The 21618-nt window shown below is 45.1% G+C and overlaps 1 protein-coding gene and 1 long non-coding RNA gene across 8 annotated transcripts in view; one reads left to right on the top strand and one right to left on the bottom strand.

Moving 5' to 3' along the window:
• Positions 1-145: 145 nt before the first annotated feature.
• Positions 146-1091, bottom strand: LOC127484393 (uncharacterized). Its single transcript, XR_011389130.2, has 2 exons — positions 905-1091; positions 146-489 (listed from the first exon to the last, which is right to left on the bottom strand). It is a non-coding gene; the product is annotated as an uncharacterized LOC127484393 (long non-coding RNA).
• Positions 1013-21618, top strand: part of RAB6A (RAB6A, member RAS oncogene family) — a 64132-nt gene continuing 43526 nt past the window's right edge. For 4 of the 7 annotated variants that reach the window (XM_089330644.1, XM_089330645.1, XM_002708705.6 and 1 more), the window contains exon 1: positions 1409-1920. Coding sequence is in view for 4 of the 7 variants with exons in the window: in XM_002708705.6 (XP_002708751.1) it covers positions 1851-1920 (70 nt within the window). In the remaining 3 variants the exon portion in view is untranslated. Of the gene's footprint in view, positions 1162-1408; positions 1921-3459; positions 3525-21618 lie in introns of those variants that run through there. The other 3 variants (XM_051822495.3, XM_051822489.3, XM_089330643.1) reach the window with 2 other exon arrangements.

Below are 21618 nucleotides of genomic sequence, written 5' to 3'. Positions count from 1 at the left end.
ACCTTTGCTTTTCTGGGTAATGAAGTAGGCTGAAAATGGGATGAAAACTATGGGTCCTCTCCACAGAAAAACGCTCCTGCTTCATAGGGTTAGTTTAAGGAACCTTCACGCGTGGCAGAATCCCCGCTTCAAGCAGCAAGGGTAATTTTTTTTTTTTTTTTTTTTTTTTTTAGGATTTATTTATTTGAAAGGTAGAGTTACAGAGAGACAGGCGGATAGAGAGAGAGAGGGAAAGGTCTACCATCCACTGGTTCACTCCCCAAATGGCCACAATGGCAGGAGCTGGGCTGATCCAAAGCCAGGACTTAGGCCATCTTCTACTGCTTTCCCAGGCCATAGCAGAGAGCGGGATTGGAAGTGGAGCATCCGGGTCTCGAACCAGCGCCCATATGGGATGCTGGCGCTGCAGGTGGCCCCCTTAACCGCTCAGGCTTTCTAATTTGTAGCCTTCCAGAAAGAAATTTCTTATGTGGACTTCAGTTGCATTATCTGTGAAAAGGGGCTGAGTGTAACTGATCTGTAAACCCCTTTCTGGCAAGGTGGGCATCATCTAGACTCTAGAGTTAGCAATGCCGAAGGAGCAAGCAAACCAGTTTAGGCGAGGGAACTGGATGGGTTTACCAATAAAGGGGTCGCAGAGGTTCAGGTGGCAAATGAACCTGGGCGCCACCTCACAACCTGTGGATTTTGCAAGTCATTTCCTCCCTCCGGGTTTGTTCCCTCCTGTGCAGAATAAGGAGGCCCTGATTCTGGCAGCTAAAACACCCTTGGAGCAACCGAGTCTAAGACGCCGTGAGAAGAATTAAGATGAAGATGACGGTGGGGGTGGGCACACGCGAGAAGGGCGGCCCCGAGGGCTGTGAGGCAATACTGAAAGCTCGGGCAAGAGGCACCTATTTCACACCTCGAGGGTATCCGGTCCCAACCGCACACCGCCGGGGTCATTCCGCCTCCGTCCCGGCCCCGCCTCCGCCGGCTCCATCTTCCTTTCCCTCCTCTTCTCCACCTCCCGCCCCCAGGCTGCGCCCTGCCACACTCGGCATGGCCGCCGCAGCGCTCCGCTTTCCACGCCTCCACGGCCGCGCGCGCTCTCGCGCCTCCACCTCGCTCTGCTCCCTGCCTGCCCTCGGCCTCTTCCCATTGGCCCACCCCGTAAGTGACGTAAGTGTTCCATTTTTCCTCTCTGCCCCCCAACCACATACCGCCCCTTTCTCCGCCCCGCCCCCTCCTCGGTTCTCCCTGCCTTAGACTCCGCGGCGCGGGAGGAGCGAGGACAGCTGGCTGGACCAGGAAGGCGCTGGCGGAGGCGCGCACGCGCACGCGCACGCACGCACGCACGCACGCCGGCTGCCGGAGGGGCGGCAGGCTCGCGCCCGGGCTCGCCCTGCGCCGCGCCAGAGGCTCGCGCACTCAGCAGGTTGGGCTGCGGCGGCGGCGGCAGCTGTGGGAGCGGAGGAGCTGGGTGTGAGAGGTCCCGGACGCGTCTGCGGCTACCGCTCCGCCACCTTCCGCCTCTCCCACCCCAGTCTCCGTGCTGGGCGCTGAGGAAGGGAGCGGTGCTAGCCTCAGGAGCCCTGAGCACAGCCCTGGGTGTTTCGACACCGCCCTCCCTCGCCTCCCAGCCGCGGGCCTCGCTCGGTGTTAGGCGACTCTGCGGGGAGGCGGCGGCTGCTGCTGCTCGTCTGTGGCGAGTCCCGCCGTCCTCCAGCCTCGCTGCTCCGCCGGGGCCCTGCAGGGGCCGAGAGAGCTCGGCGCTCGCCTTTCCGCTCGCCCTTATCGGCAGCCGGTTAGAGCAGCGTCGGTCCGGGCGGTCTCTGGGCTGAGGCGGCAGCAGCTCCTCCGGCTCCATCATGTCCGCGGGCGGAGACTTCGGGAATCCGCTGAGGAAATTCAAGCTGGTGTTCCTGGGGGAGCAGAGCGGTGAGTGCGCGGCTCCCCCACTCCTGGCAGCCGGCCGCGGCTTCCCCGCACCGCCCCCGGTGCGGCCCTCCCGTCCGCGGAGGCTCCCTGCCGACCTCGCGTCCGCGCTCCGCTCCACCCCGGCCCCTCCTGGCCCGGCTCGGTGGGTCGGGTTTTTCATTTTTCCGCCGGCCCCGAGTCCCGAGCCTGCCTGCTGCCGGGGTCCCCGCAGCCCGGCCCGTCCTCACCCCGCCCAGCCCCAGCCGCCTTGTCCATCCCTTTCTTCCTCCGGGCCCCAGCGTCCTCTCGACCCCCCTGCTTTCCTGAGCCCCACCCTTGTCCCCTGCTCCGTCCTCAGCTCGCGGGCGAGGTGAGGCCCACCCCGGGAAGCCCCCGCTCCTGGGGACCGGCCCTTCTTCAACCTTGGGCACGGCGGGTGGGAGCTGGGCGTTGTTTTCCCCAGAGGCTTGGCCCTTGGAAGTGCTGAGCTCCTGGGAGGGGAGGAGTGGTGGGCGTAGGAGAAAAAAAAAATCGCGGCAGGTTTTCACCTGGGTGGGGAATTGGTCTGGCTGTAGAGGAAATATTTCAAAATTGGGGGCGATTTGAGAATGGGGTGGTCGGGGGTGAGCGCGGTGTCGTCGGCAGTGGCGATTTTTTTTTGCCCCATGGATTGGGCTGTGGCTTGTCGGCAAAACCTTATTTTTTCTCTTGACTTTCATCGCCGACAATTCTTTGGGCATTGTTGATGCTTTTTCGATCTCTGCCAGATGCTATGTCATGATCGTTTTACTTGGAATTTTTCAACATCTCACCTCCCCTTTTTTCATCAAGAAGCAGTGTCTGATTCTCCTCATGGTGGTGCACACAGGAATTACTGGGAAATGTTAATTATTCATTTCTTCTTGAGTGTTTTCCAGTTTAAATATATATATATATGATTTATGTGAGAGAAGGCTTAGGATGAACATCTTTTGTAAGATTTCCTTTGGGTAATGGAGTAGAGTAGGAATAGATTCATCATCTAGTTACCTAAATTAGATTTAAATGCCATTTGGGCTAATTTTTTTTTAATGCTTAATGTTTTATGGTATCTGATGAGTGAAATTGTTATGTCATTTACCTGGTCAGGATTGTTGATGTATTTTGTATTAGATACAACATCTTAATTTTGTAATGGCTGTCTCTAAGAGTACTTCTTATGGTAATGATAGTTTTATGCTATATTATACAAACTTGACAGTAATTGAGAGAGTCACCGTCCTTTGTTTCTCTCAAATTTTTCATGACCATCTTTAATTTCAGAAATGGAGAGACTAGTACCAAGTCATCAAGTTTTGGAAATCTAGTTATCTTAGGTGAGGTTATAGAAGCCATTAGTTATTTGCTTTGACTGGAAGGCATATCAATGATATAAATTCATAGCTGTTACTATTACCTTGAACTATTTATACTAATTTGTATGACAATATAGTAGGTTAATGCTTGTTGCAAAATTGCCTCCATTTGGACCTAGAAAATAACTTGTCTCCTTTCATACATGGGTTATCTTCCCTTAACCAGAGGAAGGAAACGATCTCCCTCTCTTTGCATGTGGATTTTCCTGAAGTATGAACATGTTCCTTTAGGTGAGCAAATTGTTAGAACCCATGGAACTGGTTCAGCCATTATTATATGGCAGTTTCAAGAAAGTGCCATGCATAAAATACAGTTTATTGGTCATTATTGATAAATAGACCCTAATGGGCTTATTGTGCACTTTAGGGATGTTATTGCCTGCCTTATGTTGTGTTGCAGAGCCATTTAGTTTGCATGAGAAAGGCATTAATCTTTGTGTCTGGGAATACTTCAGCATAAATAGAGATCTTTAGTCTGCAGGATTCTTTTGAATTTCTTAGGTGTTTATGTTCTAAATTACAGAGTTTTGTTTACTTCCGTTAGCTGTTTTATTAATTCTCTACTCCTATAATTCTTGAAGCCTTGTGAGATTACAAAAAGAAAATGGGCTTCATTTTTTAGAACAGTTTCAGATTTGCAGAAGCATTGAGATGATAGTGTGGAGGGTGTCCATATATTCCTGCACCTGGTTTCCCCTGTTACTGACATCTTACATTAGTACGATATGTTTATTAACAGTGAGCCAGTATTGAGACGTTATTAGCTAAAGTCCGTAATTTAGATTGCCTTAGTTTTTAACTCATGTTCTTTTTCTGTTTCAACACTCAGTTCAGGATACCACATTACGGTTAGTTGTCCATAGGCTCCACTTAGACGGTTTTCAGGATTGTGTTTACATGCTTTTTTCTCTGAATTGTGAGGTTAATTATCTTTTGAAGGCTACTGTACTGCTAAGTAATATTACCCAATAGCTTTGACAATGAAAGATTGATCTCACTTTCTGTGGTCAGTGTCTAGTTTTCTTATGCATTAGCAGAGGTCTGTAGAATCTGTCATCTTGATGTAATTCTTCATGAATTATTTATTTTTGGATCTGTTAGAATTCCACAATTTAGTTCTCAAAGCCTGTACTCTATGGCAAAGCCTTGTTTGTTTCTTTAGTAGCATTTACCTCATTTATAATTATATTATTTTTTGTTGTTGTTGTTTTTGTCTATTTCCCACAGCAAGATGCAAATCCCGTTATTGTTTTTGTTCATTGTGTTCCCCATTGAGTGCTCAGAAATATTTGATAAAATAGTAGTTGAATCTAGTAGTAACCAAAGGTTGTAGCCTGTGCTATTTTTCTGCTATGGTGAAGTTAATTTTTTGTTTTTTTAAATTTATTTATTTTGAAAGAGTTGAGGGTAGGGTAGAGAGCAAGACAGAGGGGGAAGTTTTCCATCTGGTTCACTTCCCAGATGACTGCAATGCCCAGTACTGGACCAGGCTGAAGCCAGGAGCTTCATGCATGCCTCCCTCAAGTGGCTGGGGCCCAAATACTTGGGTCATCTTTTCCTGCTTTTCCTAGGGAAAAAGCAGGGAGCTGGATAAGAAATGGAGTAGCCAGGATGAGAACGGACACCCATATGGGATGCCGGCATCGCAGGCAATGGCTTTACCCACTAGGCCACAATGCTGGCCCCTGGTATAAACTTTCTGTGGTTTCTCTATAATTCAATAGTATATGTGAAATGTTGAAATACACAGTTCCTGAAGTTTCCTTCAGGAATATCTTTTTTTAAATATCAAGATTTTTGTTTGTAGACTTTATTTGAAAGAATGTCAGATATTTCCATTCACTGGTTCTCAGCTGAATCTGGGCCAGGCTGAAGTCAGGAGCCTCCGTCCAAGTTTCCCACTTGGGTCACAGGAACCCATATTCTTGGCCCGTCATCTGCTGCCTCCCAGGTGCGTTAGCAGGAAGTTGGATAAGAAGCAGAGGACTCATGCCTCCAAACAGGCGTCTTAATCTGCTGTGCTACAATGCCTACTCTCAGGAATTTCTTTTTCTACCTCTGATCATTGTCTTGAAATGCAGTGGCATTTTTAGGAATGTCATTCAGTGTTTTACAGAAGAATATTTTAATATATATACAAATGCTACTGATTTTAATTTAGGAAATGTAATGGCAGGAAGAAGCACATCTTAATCTAGTATTCCTTTTTTCTGCTTTACATTGCACTTTTTCTTCTTTTTAATTCTACCCTTTTGAATGTTGTATTCTGGGTAGGGGGAAAGTTTTCCAGGTAGAGACTAACAGTACTAAACGATGTATATTGGCTAGATCAGTGCTTCTTACACTTTTTCTTCTCAAGACTCCTTTATGAGCTTACAAATTATTGAAGACCCTAAAGAGTTCTGTTTGTGTACTGAAAGTTAACTGAGAAAGTTAAAAAATATTTAGCACATTTTAAGCTAAAAGTAGTAAATCAATTCTGTGTCCAACATGGTCTTTTATTAATCAAATTTTTATTTATTTGAAAGAAGGGGTTTCAGAGAGATGTAGACCTAGAGAGAGAGAAAGGTCTTCCTGGTTTATTCCCCAAATGACCACAACAGCAAAAGCTGAGCTGATCTGAAGCCAGGAGCTTTTTCCAGGTCTCCCACGTGGGTGCAGGGACCCAAGGACTTGAGTCATCATCTACTTTCCCAGGCTGTAGTAGGGAGCTGGAACAGAAGAGGAGCAGCTGGGACTCAAACCCATGCCCATATGGAATGCCAGCACTGTAGGCTGGGGCTTTAACCCACTGTGCCACAGCGCCAGCCCCCCAACATCATTTTTTATGAAGAAATATTTTCCAAACAAAAATTTAGTGAGAGTGGCATTGTCTTATATATTTGTATACTTTTTTTTTTTTTTTTGACAGAGTGGACAGAGAGAGACAGAGAGAAAGGTCTTCTTTGCTGTTGGTTCACCCTCCAATGGCCGCCGCGGCCGGCGCACCGCGCTGATCCGATGGCAGAAGCCAGGTACTTCTCCTGGTCTCCCATGGGGTGCAGGGCCCAAGCACTTGGGCCATCCTCCACTGCACTCCCTGGCCACAGCAGAGAGCTGGCCTGGAAGAGGGGCAACTGGGACAGAATCCGGCGCCCCGACCGGGACTAGAACCTGGTGTGCCGGCGCTGCAAGGTGGAGGATTAGCCTAGTGAGCTGCGGCGCCGGCCTGTTTTTATCTTTATATAGAGATGTAGAGACAGAGATCTTCCATCCCACTGGTTCACTCCCCAAGTGGTGGAAATGACTGGGGCTGTGCCAAGCTGAAGCCAGGAGCCAGGAGCTGCTTCTGGGTCTCCCATATGAGTCAGGGGCCCAAGAACTTGGGCCATCCTTTGCTGCTTTCCCAGATGCTTTAGCAGGGAGCTGAATCAGTGGAGCAGCTGGGACTTGAACCATTGCCCATGTGGGATGTGGGCGCTGCAGACCAAGGCTTTAATTCGCTGAGCCACAGTGTCAGTCCCAACTTTTATCTTTTTTTTTTTTTTTGAAGATTTATTTATTTATTTGAAAGGCAGAGTTACAGAAAGGCAGAGGCAGAGAGAGAGAGATCTTTTATCTGCTGGTTAACTCCCCAGATGGTCACAATGGCTTGAGCTGGGCCAATCCGAAGCCAGGAGCTTCTTCCAGGTCTCCCATGTGAGTGCAGGGGCCCTAGGACTTGAGCCATCTTCCACTGTTTTCCCAGGCAATAGCAGAGAGCTGGATCGGAAGTGGAGCAGCCCGGGCTCGAATTGGGGCCCATATGGGATGCTGGCACAGCAGGCAGCAGCTTTACCTGCTATACCGCAGCGCTGGCCCCTCAACTTTTATCTTTATAATAGGTAATACAGTCATATTTCACAAATCAAAATTATATGAAAAGACATACTAGGGGAAAATTTACTCCCACCTCCGTTCCTGTGACCCCATTCCGCTCTTTCTTCTTTTAGCAATTAGAGGAATAAATGATATATTTATTTCTTGTATATATTCCAGGATTTCTTTAGGCAGATAATGAAATATGAATATAATTTCTTTACTACTTCCAACTATATAAAATGTATCACACTTTATTCTGTATTTTTTTAACTTAACAGTTTATATTAGAGATCTTTTTTTTTTCAAGATTTTTTATTTATTTATTTGACGGATAGCGTTACAGACAATGAGAGGGAGAGACAGAGAGGTCTTCCTTCCGTTGGTTCACCTCCCAAATGGCCAGAGCTACACTGGTCCGAAGCCAGGAGCCAGGTGCTTCTTCCTGGTCTCAAAAGGGGGTGCAGGTGCCCAAGCACTTAGGCCATCCTCCACTGCATTCCTGGGCCACAGCAGCAAGCTGGACTGGAAGAGGAGATACCGGGACAAGAACCTGGGGCCCATATGGGATCCAGCGCTGCAGGCGGAGGATTAGCAAAGTGAGCCACAGTGCCAGTTCCTTAGAGATCTTTCCATATCAATACATATGTAGCTTTCCCTTTTTAATTTTTTTTAAAGATTTATTTATTTATTTATTTATTTGAAAGTCAGAGTTACACAGAGAGAGGAGAGGCAGGGAGAGAGAGGGAGAGGTCTTCCATCCACTGGTTCACTCCCCAGATGGCCGCAATATCTGGAGCTGTGCTTATTCAAAGCCAGGAGCCAGGAGCTTCTACCGGGTCTCCTACGTGGGTGCAGGGGCCCAAGGACTTGGGCCATCTTCTACTGCTTTCTTAGGCCATAGCAGAGAGCTGGATTGGAAGTGGAGCAGCTGGGTCTTGAACCAGAACCTATATGGGATGCCAGTGCTTCAGGCCAGGGTGTTAACCACAGGGTGTTAACCACAGCGCCGGCCCCACCCTTTTAAAATTTTTTTAGTGTTTATTTTTTATTTATTTTTATGGACATGAAAGGCAGAGTGACAGAAAAGCTTCCATCCACTGGTTTACTTCTCAAAAGCTTACAACTGTGAGTGGTGTTCTGGTTGAGTGGGTTAATCCACTGTCACACCTATATCCCATACGGAGTGCTGGTTCATGTCCCTGCTATTCCCCTTCTGATCAAGGTTCCTGTTAATGCACTTGGTGAGGGATCAGAAGGTGGCCTGAGTGCTTGGGCCCCTGCCAACCATGTGGGTGACCAGGATGGAGTAACTGTCTCTTGGCCTTGCCCAGCCCTGCCTAATTGGGGCCATCTCTGTCTTTTCTCTTTCTCCCCTGCTCTTTCTAATAAAAATCAACCTTATCTTTTAAAAGATGACCACAACAACCAGGGCTGGGCCAGGCTTAACCCAGGAACCTGGAACTCATTCCAGGTCTCACACATTGAGTGGCAAAGACTCAATTACTTGAGCCATCACCTGCTGCCTCCTAGGGTATGCATTAGCAGGAAGCTAGACTTGGAAGCACAGCTAATACTGAAACCCAGGCAATTCGATGTTAGATGCTGGAGTCTGAAGTGATGTCTAAGCTCTGCTTGAAACACCTACCCCTGTGTTTTTTAGTTCGGTTTTATTTTAGAATTGTTTTAATTTATAGAGAAATTGCACAGTTAAATCAGTGCAACTTTTCCACACAACACTTAATAGCATCTTAACAAGAATGGAACATTTTTTCACAGTGAACCAGTTGTGATATGTTACTATTAAATGAGGTCCGTATTTTATTCAGATTTCATTAGTTATTCAGATTTTTTTTAATTTGACAGGTAGAGTTACAGACAGTGAGAGAGAAAGACACAGAGAGAAAGGTCTTCCATCCGATGGTTCACCCCCCAAATGGCCGCTATGGCAGGAGCTACACCGATCCGAAGCCAGGAGCCAGGTGCTTCCTCCTGGTCTCCCACACGGGTGCAGGGCCCAAGCGCTTGGGCCATCCTCCAGTGCCTTCCCAGGCCACAGCAGAGAGCTGGACTGGAAGAGGAGCAACTGGGACTAGAACCTGACACCCATTTGGGATGCTGGTGCCGCAGGCAGAGGATTAACCAAGTGAGCCACGGTGCCGGCCCCTTGTTAGTTTTTTTTTTTTTTTTTTAAAGATTTGTTTGATATTGTTTTATTTATTTGAAAGGCAGTGAAACAGGGAGGGAGAGACAGAGAACTTCAGTTGCAGGTTCATTCTCCAGATGATCACAACAGCTAGGTCTAAGTCAGGCCAAAGCCAGGAACCAGGAACTCCATCCTGGTCTCCCACATGGGTGGAAGGACCCAAGCACTTGGACCATCATTTGCTGTTTTCCCAAGTACAGTCAGCAGGGAGCTGGATTGGAAGTGTAGTCAGGACACAGACTGGCTCTCCTTAATGGAATGCTGGCATTTTGTTTAGCAGCTTAACCTGCTGCAGCACTATAGCAGCAGCTCTTTTAGTTTTGATCCCTCCTCCCTCCCTCACCTCCTCCTTTCCTTCCTAAGGCTGAGCGACAGATACTCCATCTGCTGGTTCACTCCCCAAATGCCTGCACAGGCAGCACTAGGCCACCCTGAAGTTAGGAGCTTGGAATTCCATCTGGTTCTCCCACCTGGGTGGCAGGGGCCCAAGTACTTGGACTGTCTTTTGTTGCCTTCCCAGGCACATTAGCAGGGAGCTGGATTGGGAAGTAGAATAATAACCAGAACTCCAACCAGCAGTCTGATATGGGATGTCAGCGCTGAAATTGGCAGCTTAGTCTGCTGTCCCACAATGCTGACCTTTAATGTCATTTTTATGTTCCACGATCCCAGCCAGGATACTGCATTAGTCATTAGGATTTTTTTTAAAGATTTTATTTATTTATTTTTTTAAGATTTTGTTTTTTGAGAGGTAGAGTTACAGTGAGAGGGAGAGACAGAGAAAGGTCTTCCTTCTGCTGGTTCACCCCCTAAATGGCCACAACGGTTTTAGCTGTGCCGATCCGAAGCCAGGAGCCAGCTGCTTCTTCCTGGTCTCCCACACAGGTGCAGGAGCCCAAGCACTTGGGTGCCATCTTCTACTGCTTTCCCAGGCCATAGTAGAGAGCTGGATATCAGTCCAGATATCCCACATGAGAGGCAGGGACCCAATTACTTGAGCCATCACCTGCTGCCTCCCAGGGTGCCCTTTAGCAAGAAGCTGTAATTGGAAGCAGAGCCAGGACTCAAACTCACACACTCTAAAATGGGATGTGAACATCCCTAGTGGTGTCTTCACCTCTGCACCAAATGCCCTCTATTAGTTTATTTCCTCATTATATTCAACATACAGTCAGTAGCTTCATAATAAAGAGAATATAGAAGGAAATTTGGGGGAACCTTGTGTGTCTGAAAATGTATTCATGTAACTTTTACACTTTATAAGTTTGATGGAGTTTAGAATTGTATGGTATGTTAAATGTACAGTATTGCGCCTCATCTTTGGGGTCTATGTCCCAAGACCCCCTGTGGATGCTTGAAACCAGAGATAGTAACAAATTCCACATATACTGTTTCTCCCTAGATGTCCCACCTGTGATGAAGTTTAATTTATAGATTAGACATAGTGAGAGATTAACAGTAAAAACTAATAAAAATAGAGTAATCATAACAATGTACTGTAATAAAAGTTAATGAATGTGATCTCAGAAATTTTACTGTACTGGTGGGCCAGTTCCCTTGCCCTGCTCTTAACGATTGCAAATCACTCTTGGTAATATTGACTCACCAGGGGCCAGCATTGTGGCATAGCAAGTTAAGCACTACCTATGATGTCATGTCCCAATGCCAAGTCCTGGCTGCTTCACTTCCCATCCAGCTCCCTGCTAATGCACCTGGGAAAGCAGCAGAAAATGGCCCAAGTTCTTTGGCTCTTGCCACACATGTGAGAGACCAGATGAAGCTCCTGGCTTCAGTCTGGCCCAGCCCTGGCTGTTGTGGACATTTAGGGAGTGAACCAGTAGAAGGAAGAGCTTTCTTTTTGTCTGTGTCTTTCTATCTAACTCTGCCTTTCAAGTAAATAAGTAAATTAAAAAAAAAAAAAGTTACTGTACTGGAGCCACCGTTGTGGCATGGTGGGTTAAACTGCTAAGACACTGACATCCCATATTAGAGTGCCAGTTCAAGTCCTAGCTGCACCGTTTCTGATCCAGCTTCCTGCTAATGCACCTGGGAAAGCAACAGAAGAATGGCCTAAGTACTTGGGTCTCTCCCCCCATGTGGGAGACTTAAGGTGGAGTTCTGGACTTCTGACTTTGGCCTGGACCAGTTCCCAGCCGTTTGGGCCCTTTGGAGAGTGAACCAGATCTTGTTCTCTTTGTCTTTTTCTTTCTCTCTGTCAGTCTGCAATTCAAATAAATAATAAAGATTTAAAAAAATTTTTTGGTGTGCTTATTGTTGGCTGTAGGTAACTGAAACCATGAAAATTAAAATCATAGATAAGGGGAGACTGCTTGTATTCTTCCTTCAGAAGTTTGAAGTAATTAACATTTAGCTTGTGGATTCCAGTATTGCTATTTTGAACACAGTGATATGTCTATTTTTATTTTATATACTGGGTAGTAGTAGGTTTAAATGCTTTCAAACTGGGAATTCATGTTAGTTTCATGAAATTTTCTTGACTTACTAGTATCATCTACTGGATTGGTGTTCTAGTTTTATTTTACTTTTCTGTTTAATTCTTAGAAAATTTTCTCAACTTTCTTCCAAACTTTTTATTTGTGTTATCATTTTAAAAATAGGTTTAGCAGAGAGAGAGAGAGAGTGAAAGTATCCTCCATCCACTGGTTCACTTCCCAAGTGGTTGTAATAGCCAGGTCTGGGCCAGGAGCCAGGAACTCTGTCCTATCTCCCACATGGGTGCAAAGGCCCAAGGACTTTGGCCGTCTTCCACTGCTTTCCCAGGCACGTTAGCAGGAAGCTGGATCAGACTCAAATGAGCACTCTGATGTTGGATGCCAGCGTCACAAGTGGCAGAATAACCTGCTATGACATAACACCGGCCCCAAATCATAGAACCTTCAAAGTCATTTATCCATATAATAGTTATTCACTGTTTGGTTTGCAAGGCACAGTTCTAGGTCCTGGGGAATATAGTTGCTAACAAATAGTTATAGTGTCTGCCTTCTTCCTTATAGTCTCACAGGGTCTTCATACCTTCAAATCTCTGTTGTTGGCCATTCTCTTCGATTCATTCTTCTGCATTGTTATCAGAGTAAACTTTATACAAATGAAAATCAGAGTAACTTCCTTACCTTTAAGACAGACATTGTGAATGTACCTAATGCTACTGAATTGTGTACCTAAAAATGGTTAGAATTTTGTATATAGCTTACCACAAATTAAAAACATTTTTAACTTAAAAATGCTTTATAGTTTTTACTTCTTTTATCACTCTTAAAATGAAATTCAGAATTGTTTTCAAATGATCTTTGTGGCTCACTCACACTTCATTATCTGGCTCTTCTCTATCGGTCCCTTCTCCAATCTTTTCTCTTTTCAGCCATACTGATTTTTTTCTCAATTATTGGAACTCCTCATTGATCTCCCCCTTGTTTCATATTTACTGTTTCCCTTTGCTTGGTTAAATTCAGCTTGTTTTTTTTTCCAGTTTCAAATCCCTTTAGAGAAGACTTTTGGGGTAGGCATTTGCCCTAGGGTTAGAGATCCTGTGTCTTATAACTGGTGTAACTAAATTGATTCCGGCTATAATTTTCAGCTTCCTACTATTGTGGATCCTGGAAGGCAGCAGTGATGGGTCGGATAGTTGGGTTCTGACACCCATGTTGGAGACCTGGATTGAGTTCTTGGCTCCCAGGCAACCCCCTACACCACCTCAAACTCCATTGCAAGTATTTATAGGAAGTAAGCTGGTGAATGGGACCCCTGTTTCATGTCTCTCTGTCTCTGCCTCTCAAATAAATAAGTGAATAATTTTTTAAATATCAAAAAATTGACATAGAGCAAAGAAGCCCTTACTTCCTCAGAGTAGCTTAGGTATCTATTATTTTTGCTGGGACTGGGCCAGGCTGAAGCAGGAACTCAATCCTGATCTTCCGTGGGGATGGCAGACACAACTGCTTGAGCCTTCACTTGCTGCTTTCCAGGGTCTGCATTAGCAGAAAGCTAGAAATGGGAGCTGGAGCTGGGAATCAAACCCAGGCACTCTAACATGGGATGTGGGCATCCTAAGGAGCAGTTTTAACTACTGTGCCAAAAATTCACCTCCAGGGACTGATTTTTAATTTTAATTTTGGTAGCCTCCTGTGCCCAATTAACCCCTTTTCAGGCCTTAACCCTCTCTTAAAACTGAAGAATACTCCTTGGGAAATTTGTACATGTTCACTGTAAATTAGCTACATAAATCCTGGTGAATTAAAATTGACTATAATAAGGAAATTGGAAACGTGAGGACTCAGATTTAGACAGATTTTAGGCTACCTATGAACTAAATATTTTGGTCTGTAAATATTTAAAGTTATAAAATTAATTTTAAGCCTTTTAGACCTCTGTGTGTCTAGAATAATGGTCTTTTTTTAAGATTTATTTTATTTAGGGGCCGGTGCCGTGGCTCACTTGGTTAATCCTCTGCCTGCGGCGCCGGCATCCCAAATGGACGCTGGGTTCTAGTCCCGGTTGCTCCTCATCCAGTCCAGCTCTCTGCTGTGGCCCGGGAAGGCAGTGAAGGATGGCCCAAGTGCTTGGGCCCTGCACCCGCGTGGGAGACCAGGAGGAAGCACCTGGCTCCTGGCTTCGGATCGGTGTAGCTCCTGCCGTAGCGGTCATTTGCGGGGTGAACCAACGGAAGGACGACCTTTCTCTCTGTCTCTCTCACTGTTCAACTCTGTCAAATTAAAAAAAAAAAAAAAAAGATTTGTTTTATTTATTTGAAATACAGAGTTACAGAGAGAGGTAGAGCCAGAGAAAGAGAGAGAGAGGTCTTCCATCTGCTTGTTCACTTCGCGAGTAGCCGCAATGGCCAGAGCTGAGCTGACCCAAAGCTAGGGGCCAAGAACTTCTCGGTCTGTCACATGGGTGCAGGGGCCGAAGGACTTGAGCTATCTTCTACTGCTTTCCCAGGCCATAGCAGAAAGCTGGATCGCAAGTGGAGCAGCCGGGACTTGAACTGGTGCCCACATGGGATGCTGGCACTTCAGGCTGGGGCTTTAACCTACTGCGCCACAGTGCTGTCGCCTAGCATAGTGATCTTCTAGGCAACCATAAAATATTCTGCCCAGTTACTAGGGAGCTAAGAGAATATATCTTTAAGAAAGTGACAGGCATCATATTGCCATTAAGTAAGTAGGAAAAAGCTAGATGATTACCGAGGTAATTATAAATTCACTTGTAAACCTTTTATATTTACTTGTCAAGTTGTTCAACTTGGAACATTTCTTTCCCTGGAGGAGAAGTTAGGAAAACTGAATCCTGGTCTTTGTTCTGTAAACTTAGAAATTATGTGCTCTTAAAGAAGTCACTTAAGGGGCCGGCGCTGTGGTGCAGTGGGTTAATGCCCTGGCCTGAAGCGCCAGCGTCCCATATGGGTGCTGGTTCTAGTCCCAGTTGCTCCACTTCCAATCCAGCTCTCTGCTATGGCCTGGGAAAGCAATAGCAGATGGCCCAAGCCCTTGCGCCCCTGCACCCACGTGGGAGACCCGGAAGAAGCTTTTGGCTCCTGGCCTCGGATCGGTGCAGCTCCAGCTGTTGTGGCCAGTTGGGGAGTGAACCATCGGATGGAAGACCTCTCTCTCACTCTTGCTCTCTCTGCCTCTCCTCTCTCTGTAAAACTCTTTCAAATAAATAAATAAATAAATCTTTAAAAAAAAAAAAAAGTCACTTAAGGTCATGTGTTTTGCCTGTTGGTTAAGATGCTTGTTGAGACACCCATGTGCTCTATCAGAATACTTGGGTTCAATTCCCTGCTCTGGTTCCTGATTCCAACTTCCTGATAATGTCAAGTAGTTGGAGTTCTCCCATCTATGTGGAAGATGTGGATTGGGTTCCTGGCTCTTGGTTTTGGACCCTGCCCACTCCTGGTCATTGTGGACACTTGGGGAACAGACCAGTAGATAGGAGATCTTTTTCTCTCTCTGAATCTCAAATAAATAAATAAATAAATAACTTAAAAAATGAAAAATTCGGCCGGCACCGCGGCTCACTAGGCTAATCTTCTGCCTGGCGGCGCCGGCACACCAGGTTCTAGTCCTGGTCGGGGCGCTGGATTCTGTCCTGGTTGCCCCTCTTCCAGGCCAGGGCCCTGCACCCCATGGGAGACCAGGATAAATACCTGGCTCCTGCCTTCCGATCAGCGCGGTGCGCCAGCCACAGCGCGCCGGCCGCGGTGGCCATTGGAGGGTGAACCAACGGCAAAGGAAGACCTTTCTGTCTGTCTCTCACTGTCCACTCAAAAAAAAAAAGAGAGAGAGACTATCTTTTTGTTTTAAAGGTGGAGTGACAGAGAAAGAGCTTCATTCACTGATTCACTCCCCAAATGCTTGTGACAGCCAGGGTTGGAGCAGGTCAAAGCTAGGAGCTTGTAACTCAGTCTGCATTTCTCATATAGGTGGTGGGACTCAGGTTTTTGAAGGATATTCTGTCTGCTGTTTCACTCCCCAGTGCCTGCAACAACTGGGGCTGGGCTAGATGGAAGCAAGGAGCAGGAACTCCATCCGGGTCTCCCCCGTAGGTGGCAGAAACCCAAGCACTTTGTTCATTATGTGCTTCTTTCCAGCTGCATTAGCAGGGAGCTGGATCAGAAGTGGAGGAGCCAGGACTCTTACTGATATGAAATGAAGATGTCCTGAGTGACATAATCCATTGTGCCACAATGCCTACCCCAACACTTTAGTTTCTTGGGCTTAATTTTGTAAGTATGTTCCTGTGTACCATATCCATTTCCACTTTTGTAAGCATACCAGCCTGATGTAAACTAGGCTGTGTGCCATGCTAACTGCCTGAGGTAGTGAATGCTGTCTGCATGGATGGATTGGCTATAATTACAGCTGTGAACAGGATAAATAAAGTTTCTGTTTTTTATCTTACTGTTTATATTCAGTAGAGAAAAACTAGTAATTAAATGTATGAACAAGATAATTTGAAATAGTGTTAAATATTTCCTTTATTGCCAGTTTTTCTTACTTTTTTTCTCGGTAAGAAAAAGTGGGTCATGCTTTGCCTTGTAATTCTACACTTATGCGTGGAAGTTTTTAAATAAAGTAATGCTGCTCAAATCAGTCTTAGTACTAGTTTTGAGCTTTGCATTGAGCTATTCTCTTTGGATGCAGAGTATTTTGAACCTTTTTATCCTTATCATACATTCATAAAAATGTTAGCTTTGTTGAATGAATAAAAGAAAAGCCCTGCTGCCATCTAAAATTCTTACAGAGATACAGTCTCAGGCTGAATGCAATTTTGAAAGGTAATTTAGTTTTTCTTTCCTTCAGGCAGAACCATATCTGATACCCAGTTCATAAGCTCATAATATAACCAGGAAAGAAAAGTTCCACAAAATTGGGTTACATGAACAAAAGCTCAAAGTCTCCAAAGTACATGATATGCTTGGAGAATAAGTAATAGGCTTCTGTGATTGGCAGATGAAGTTTGTTAAGGGTGGGAGATAAGACTAGAGGCTAGGCTCACACTTGATTATAAAGGTCCTTGAGTACCTGCTAATGATTCCTAACTTTATTTATGCTGTGGAGCCCTAGTATATTTTATTAATCGAGGGAAGATACCTCTGGAAGTGTGGAGGGTGGATAGTATGTATTGCTGCTCTTTTTTTTTTTTCTCTTCCTTTTTAAATCGTTTTTTTAAAGATTATTTGAAATGCAGAGTTACGGAGGCAGCGATACACACACACACACAGAGGTCTTCCATCCACTAGTTCACTCCTCAAATGGCTGCAACAGCTGGAACTGCACCCATGTGAAACCAGGAGGCAGGAGCTTCTGAGTCTCCCATATGGGTACAGAGGCCCAAGGACTTTGGGCCATCTTCTACTGCTTTTCCAGGCTGTAGCAGAGAATTGGATCAGAAGTGGAGCAGCCAGAACTCAAACTGGTGCCCATATGTGATGCTGGCACTCTAGGCGATGGCTTTACCCACTATGCCAAAGCACTGGCCCCAGCACTTTTTTTTTCCTGTTCATTGATTTGAGAGGCAGAAACAGATGTGGACCTATTCTCAGATTGCCCCCAGGCCAGGTGCCATGAATTGGGAACTTAATTCAGGTCTCCCATCTGAGTGGCAGAAACCCAACTTTTTAAAAAATTTATTTAAGAATTGCTTATTTATTTGAAAGGCAGAGAGATGGAAGCAGAGGGCGAAGGAGACAGAGATGTTCCAGCTGGTTTACCTGCCAAATGGCCACAATGGTCTGAAGCCAGGAGCCCAGAACTTGATCTGGGTCTCTCATGTGAGTGGCAGGCAGCTAAGCACTTGGACCATCATCATCCGCTGCTTTGCCAGGCTCCTTAGGAAGCTCCACTAGAAGTGGAGCAACCAGGACTCAGCACTACAGTTTGGGATGCTGGCATCCCAGGTGGCCACTTAATCCACTGTGCCATAGTGTCGGTCCCTAGGAACCCAACTATACCGTAACCATCACTCCTGCCTTCCAGCGTTTCCAGCCACAGAAAGCTGGAGGAGTGAAACAGTGCTGGATATTGAACCCAGGTGTTCCAGTGTGGTATGAGTGTCCCAGTGATGAGGCTAAACACCTACACACTTCATTCACTTTCCTGTACATGTACATGATTGTTTCCCTCAGTGGATTGTAAACTCCTTTTAAGTCAGGACTTTACACATACTTGATTATAATAATACATTCTCATTCCTCAAACCACTCTATTTGCTGTCATGTTATAGTTTTAGAATGAAGTGGAAAGGAAATAAATTATAGCCATTCAAGCATTAAAATGTTTCTTTACATTTCATGTATCTTTTTTTTTAAAGATTTATTTTATTTTATTTGAAAGAGTTACAGAGAGGGGTAGAGGTAGAGAGGTCTTCCAACCTTTGGTTGACTCCCCAAATGGCCGCAGTGGTTGGGGATGCGCCGATCTGAAGCCAGGAGCCAGAAGCCTCTTCTGGGTCTCCCACGTGGGTGCAGGGGCCCAAGGACTTGGACCATCTTCCACTGCTATCCTAGGCCATAGCAGAGAGCTGGATCTGAAGAGGAGCAGCTGAGACTACAACTGGCGCCCACATGGGATGCTGGTGCTTCAGGCCAGGGCTTTAACCTGCTGTGCCACAGCGCCAGCCCCCATTTTATGTAGCTTTGAGAAGATTAGTCAGTAGATCTTCTAGGCAAGTATCTTTCTTATTTTCAACTTTTATGTAGGTAAATTGTTTTTTAAATTTAAATTTTTTTTAGGTCTGCTTTAGGTTCACAGAACAATTAAAAGGAAAGAGATTTTGCATAGTGACACCTGCCGTTACAATGGTACATTTATTACAGTTGGTGAGCCATTGATATATTACCCTAAGTCCGTCCTTTATGTTAGGGTTTAATTTTTGGTATTGTATGTTCTATGGATTTGGACAGTTGTATAGTTTTGTGTGTCCACTATAATATCATATAGAATATTGTCACTGCCCTAAACATCCTCTGTGTCAATCTCTGGCAACTAATTTTTTTTTAACTGTCTCCTTAGTTTTGCCTTTTCCAGAATGTCCTGTAGTTGGAATCATATAATATGTGGGTGTAGAGTTTTCAGACTGACCTATTTTATAGTATGCATTTAAGTTTTCCTGCATGTCTTCCATGGTTTGATAACTTACTCATATTTAGTGCTAAATAACATTTCATTATCCCTGGAAGACCTTTCTCTCTGTCTCTCTCACTATCTACTCTGCCTGTCAAAAAAACCAAACCAAAACAAAACATTTCATTATCCCAATATATCATTGTTCTGGTTTATTTAGCTAGTCCCCACTGAAAGACATATTGATTACTTCCGAGTTTTGGCAATTATGAATAAAGCAACTGTGTAAGATTCATTTTATTTACTTGAAAGGCAGAGTTAAAGGGAAGAAGGGGAAGAGAAAGAGAGAGATCTGTAGATCCATCTTCCACCCACTGGATCACTCCCCCACTGGCCTCAAAGGACCTGGCTTGGCTAGACTAAAGCCAGGAGCTTTATCAGGGTTTCCCACAGGGTCCCAGAAACTTGGACCATCTTCTGCTTTCCCAGGCACCTTACCAGGGAGCTGGATCTGAATTGGAGCAGCTGGGACTTAAAGCAGGTAGCAGCTTAGCACATTAAGTCACAACTCTGGTCCCTAAAGCAACTGTAAACATCTGCATGCAAGTTTTATGTGGACATAAATTTTCTGCTGTTTTGTGTAAACACTAGGAAGCTTGGTTGCTGGATCATATGGTAATGATTTTTGTTTTTGAGTGTTTCCATTTTATCAACTTAGAAACTTATAAATACTGTTATTTTTAAAAAGTGCCTTCATTAAAAACATACATTTGAAATTACTTATTACCAAACTCATCCTCTCCATTTTTATATTTGTTTTGTTTTTAAAGATTTATTTATTAGAAAGGCAGAGTTACAGAGAGGCAGAGACAGACAGAGGTCTTCCATCTGCTGGTTCACTCCCCAAATGGCTGCAACGGTTGGAGCTGGGCTGATCTGAAGCCAGGAGCCAAGAATTTCTTCCAGGTTTCCCACACTGGTACAGGGACCCAAGTACTAGGCCCATCTTCTGTTGCTTTCCCAGGCCACAGCAGAGAGCGGGATAGGAAGTGGAGCAACTAGGGCTCGAACCAGCACCCATAATGGGATGCTGACACTGCAGGTGGCAGCTTTTACCCTCTACATCACAGTCCAGCCCCTCCATTTTAAAATATGATTGTGTAAATGTAGTTGTATTTTTTAGGAGAAACAAAATACTCAATTAATTTCTTCAGAGAAAGGTTATTGGATTATTTTTAAACTTCATTGTTATTGATAAAGTTAGCTGCATTGAAGTAATGTGAGCTTGTTTTAATTGATTTTCCATTTTGCTGCAGAATTGCATCACCTAGGTGAGACATCCTTGAATACAATACTGCAATGAGATTTGCTTGCAACTGAGCTTTTCTGCTGTGATCCCTAGGTATTTTTCTTGTTACCATAGCAGAACACTGACTACAGAAAACAGATAATGGTTCTTTTTTTGGGGGGGGTTTCTTAATTATTAAAAACTTGGCATATGACTTGAGCTACTATTTCTTTTAATTTTTATAGTGGCATATTTCTGTGGGGCAAAGTTCGAAAATATAAGTATCTAATTGGCCAGATTCTATACCATCTTGCCAGTGTAATGCAGAATTAAGAATCAGGTCATGATTTATCATGTACATAGGTTGTAGAGGAATTTAGGCTTTTTAAAAAATATATATTTATTTATTTGAAAGACAGAATGACAGATGGATGTTGGGGTGGTGGTGGGGACATCCATTGTTTTCATTCCACAAATGCCTGCAGCAATCAGGGCTGGACCATTTTGAAGCCAGGAACCAGGAACTCTATTCTGGTTTCCCACATGGGTAGTAGGTACCCAAGCCCAAGTACTTGCTGCCTCCCAGATGCACTAGCAGGAGGCTGGATCAGAAGCAGAGCAGCCTATACTCTGACCAGGCCCTCCAGTGTGGGATGCAGGCATTCCCAGAGGCAGCTTAACCTGCTACACCATCTGCCTACTCTGAGACTTTTCCTTTTCTGCAAGTCACTAATCTTGCATTGTTTGAATCCTAAGTATTCTTTTATTTTTTATTACTTTTTTTTTTTTTTTTTTTTTGACAGAGTGGACAGTGAGAGAGAGAGACAGGGAGAAAGGTCTTCCTTTGCCGTTGGTTCACCCTCCAATGGCTGCTGTGACTGGCGCACTGCAGCCGGCGCACAGCACTGATCTGAAGGCAGGAGCCAGGTGCTTCTCCTGGTCTCCCATGGGGTGCAGGGCCCAAGCACTTGGGCCATCCTCCACTGCACTCCCTGGCCACAGCAGAGAGCTGGCCTGGAAGAGGGGCAACTGGGACAGAATCCGGCGCCCCGACCGGGACTAGAACCCGGTGTGCTGGTGCCACAGGCGGAGGATTAGCCTATTGAGCCGCGGCGCTGGCTCTCTGCGGCGCTGGCTCTCCTAAGTATCCTTTAAGAAATACTAATTAAGAATTACTTTATCACTTGTAGTAGAAATTAATCTCCTAAATTAATATCCTTCCATTTTCTAGCATCCCCAAAATTAATTTTTCTTACTTGTAATAAACACTTCTTTAAAAAAGTTTTTCGTTTAATTAATTACCTTTTGTTCCCATATTAGATTTGGGCCGGCAGGGGAGGGAATGCTAGGGGTTAAGCCCTACCTGGGATACTGGTTTGAGTCCAGCTACTCCACTTCTGTTCCCTGTTCCTA

The sequence above is a fragment of the Oryctolagus cuniculus genome, chromosome 1, assembly GCF_051225735.1.
Source record: "Oryctolagus cuniculus isolate XC-2025 breed Fujian yellow rabbit chromosome 1, ASM5122573v1, whole genome shotgun sequence".
NCBI classification, from domain to species: Eukaryota; Metazoa; Chordata; class Mammalia; order Lagomorpha; family Leporidae; genus Oryctolagus; species Oryctolagus cuniculus.
This window is presented reverse-complemented; position numbering and strand designations above follow the sequence as displayed.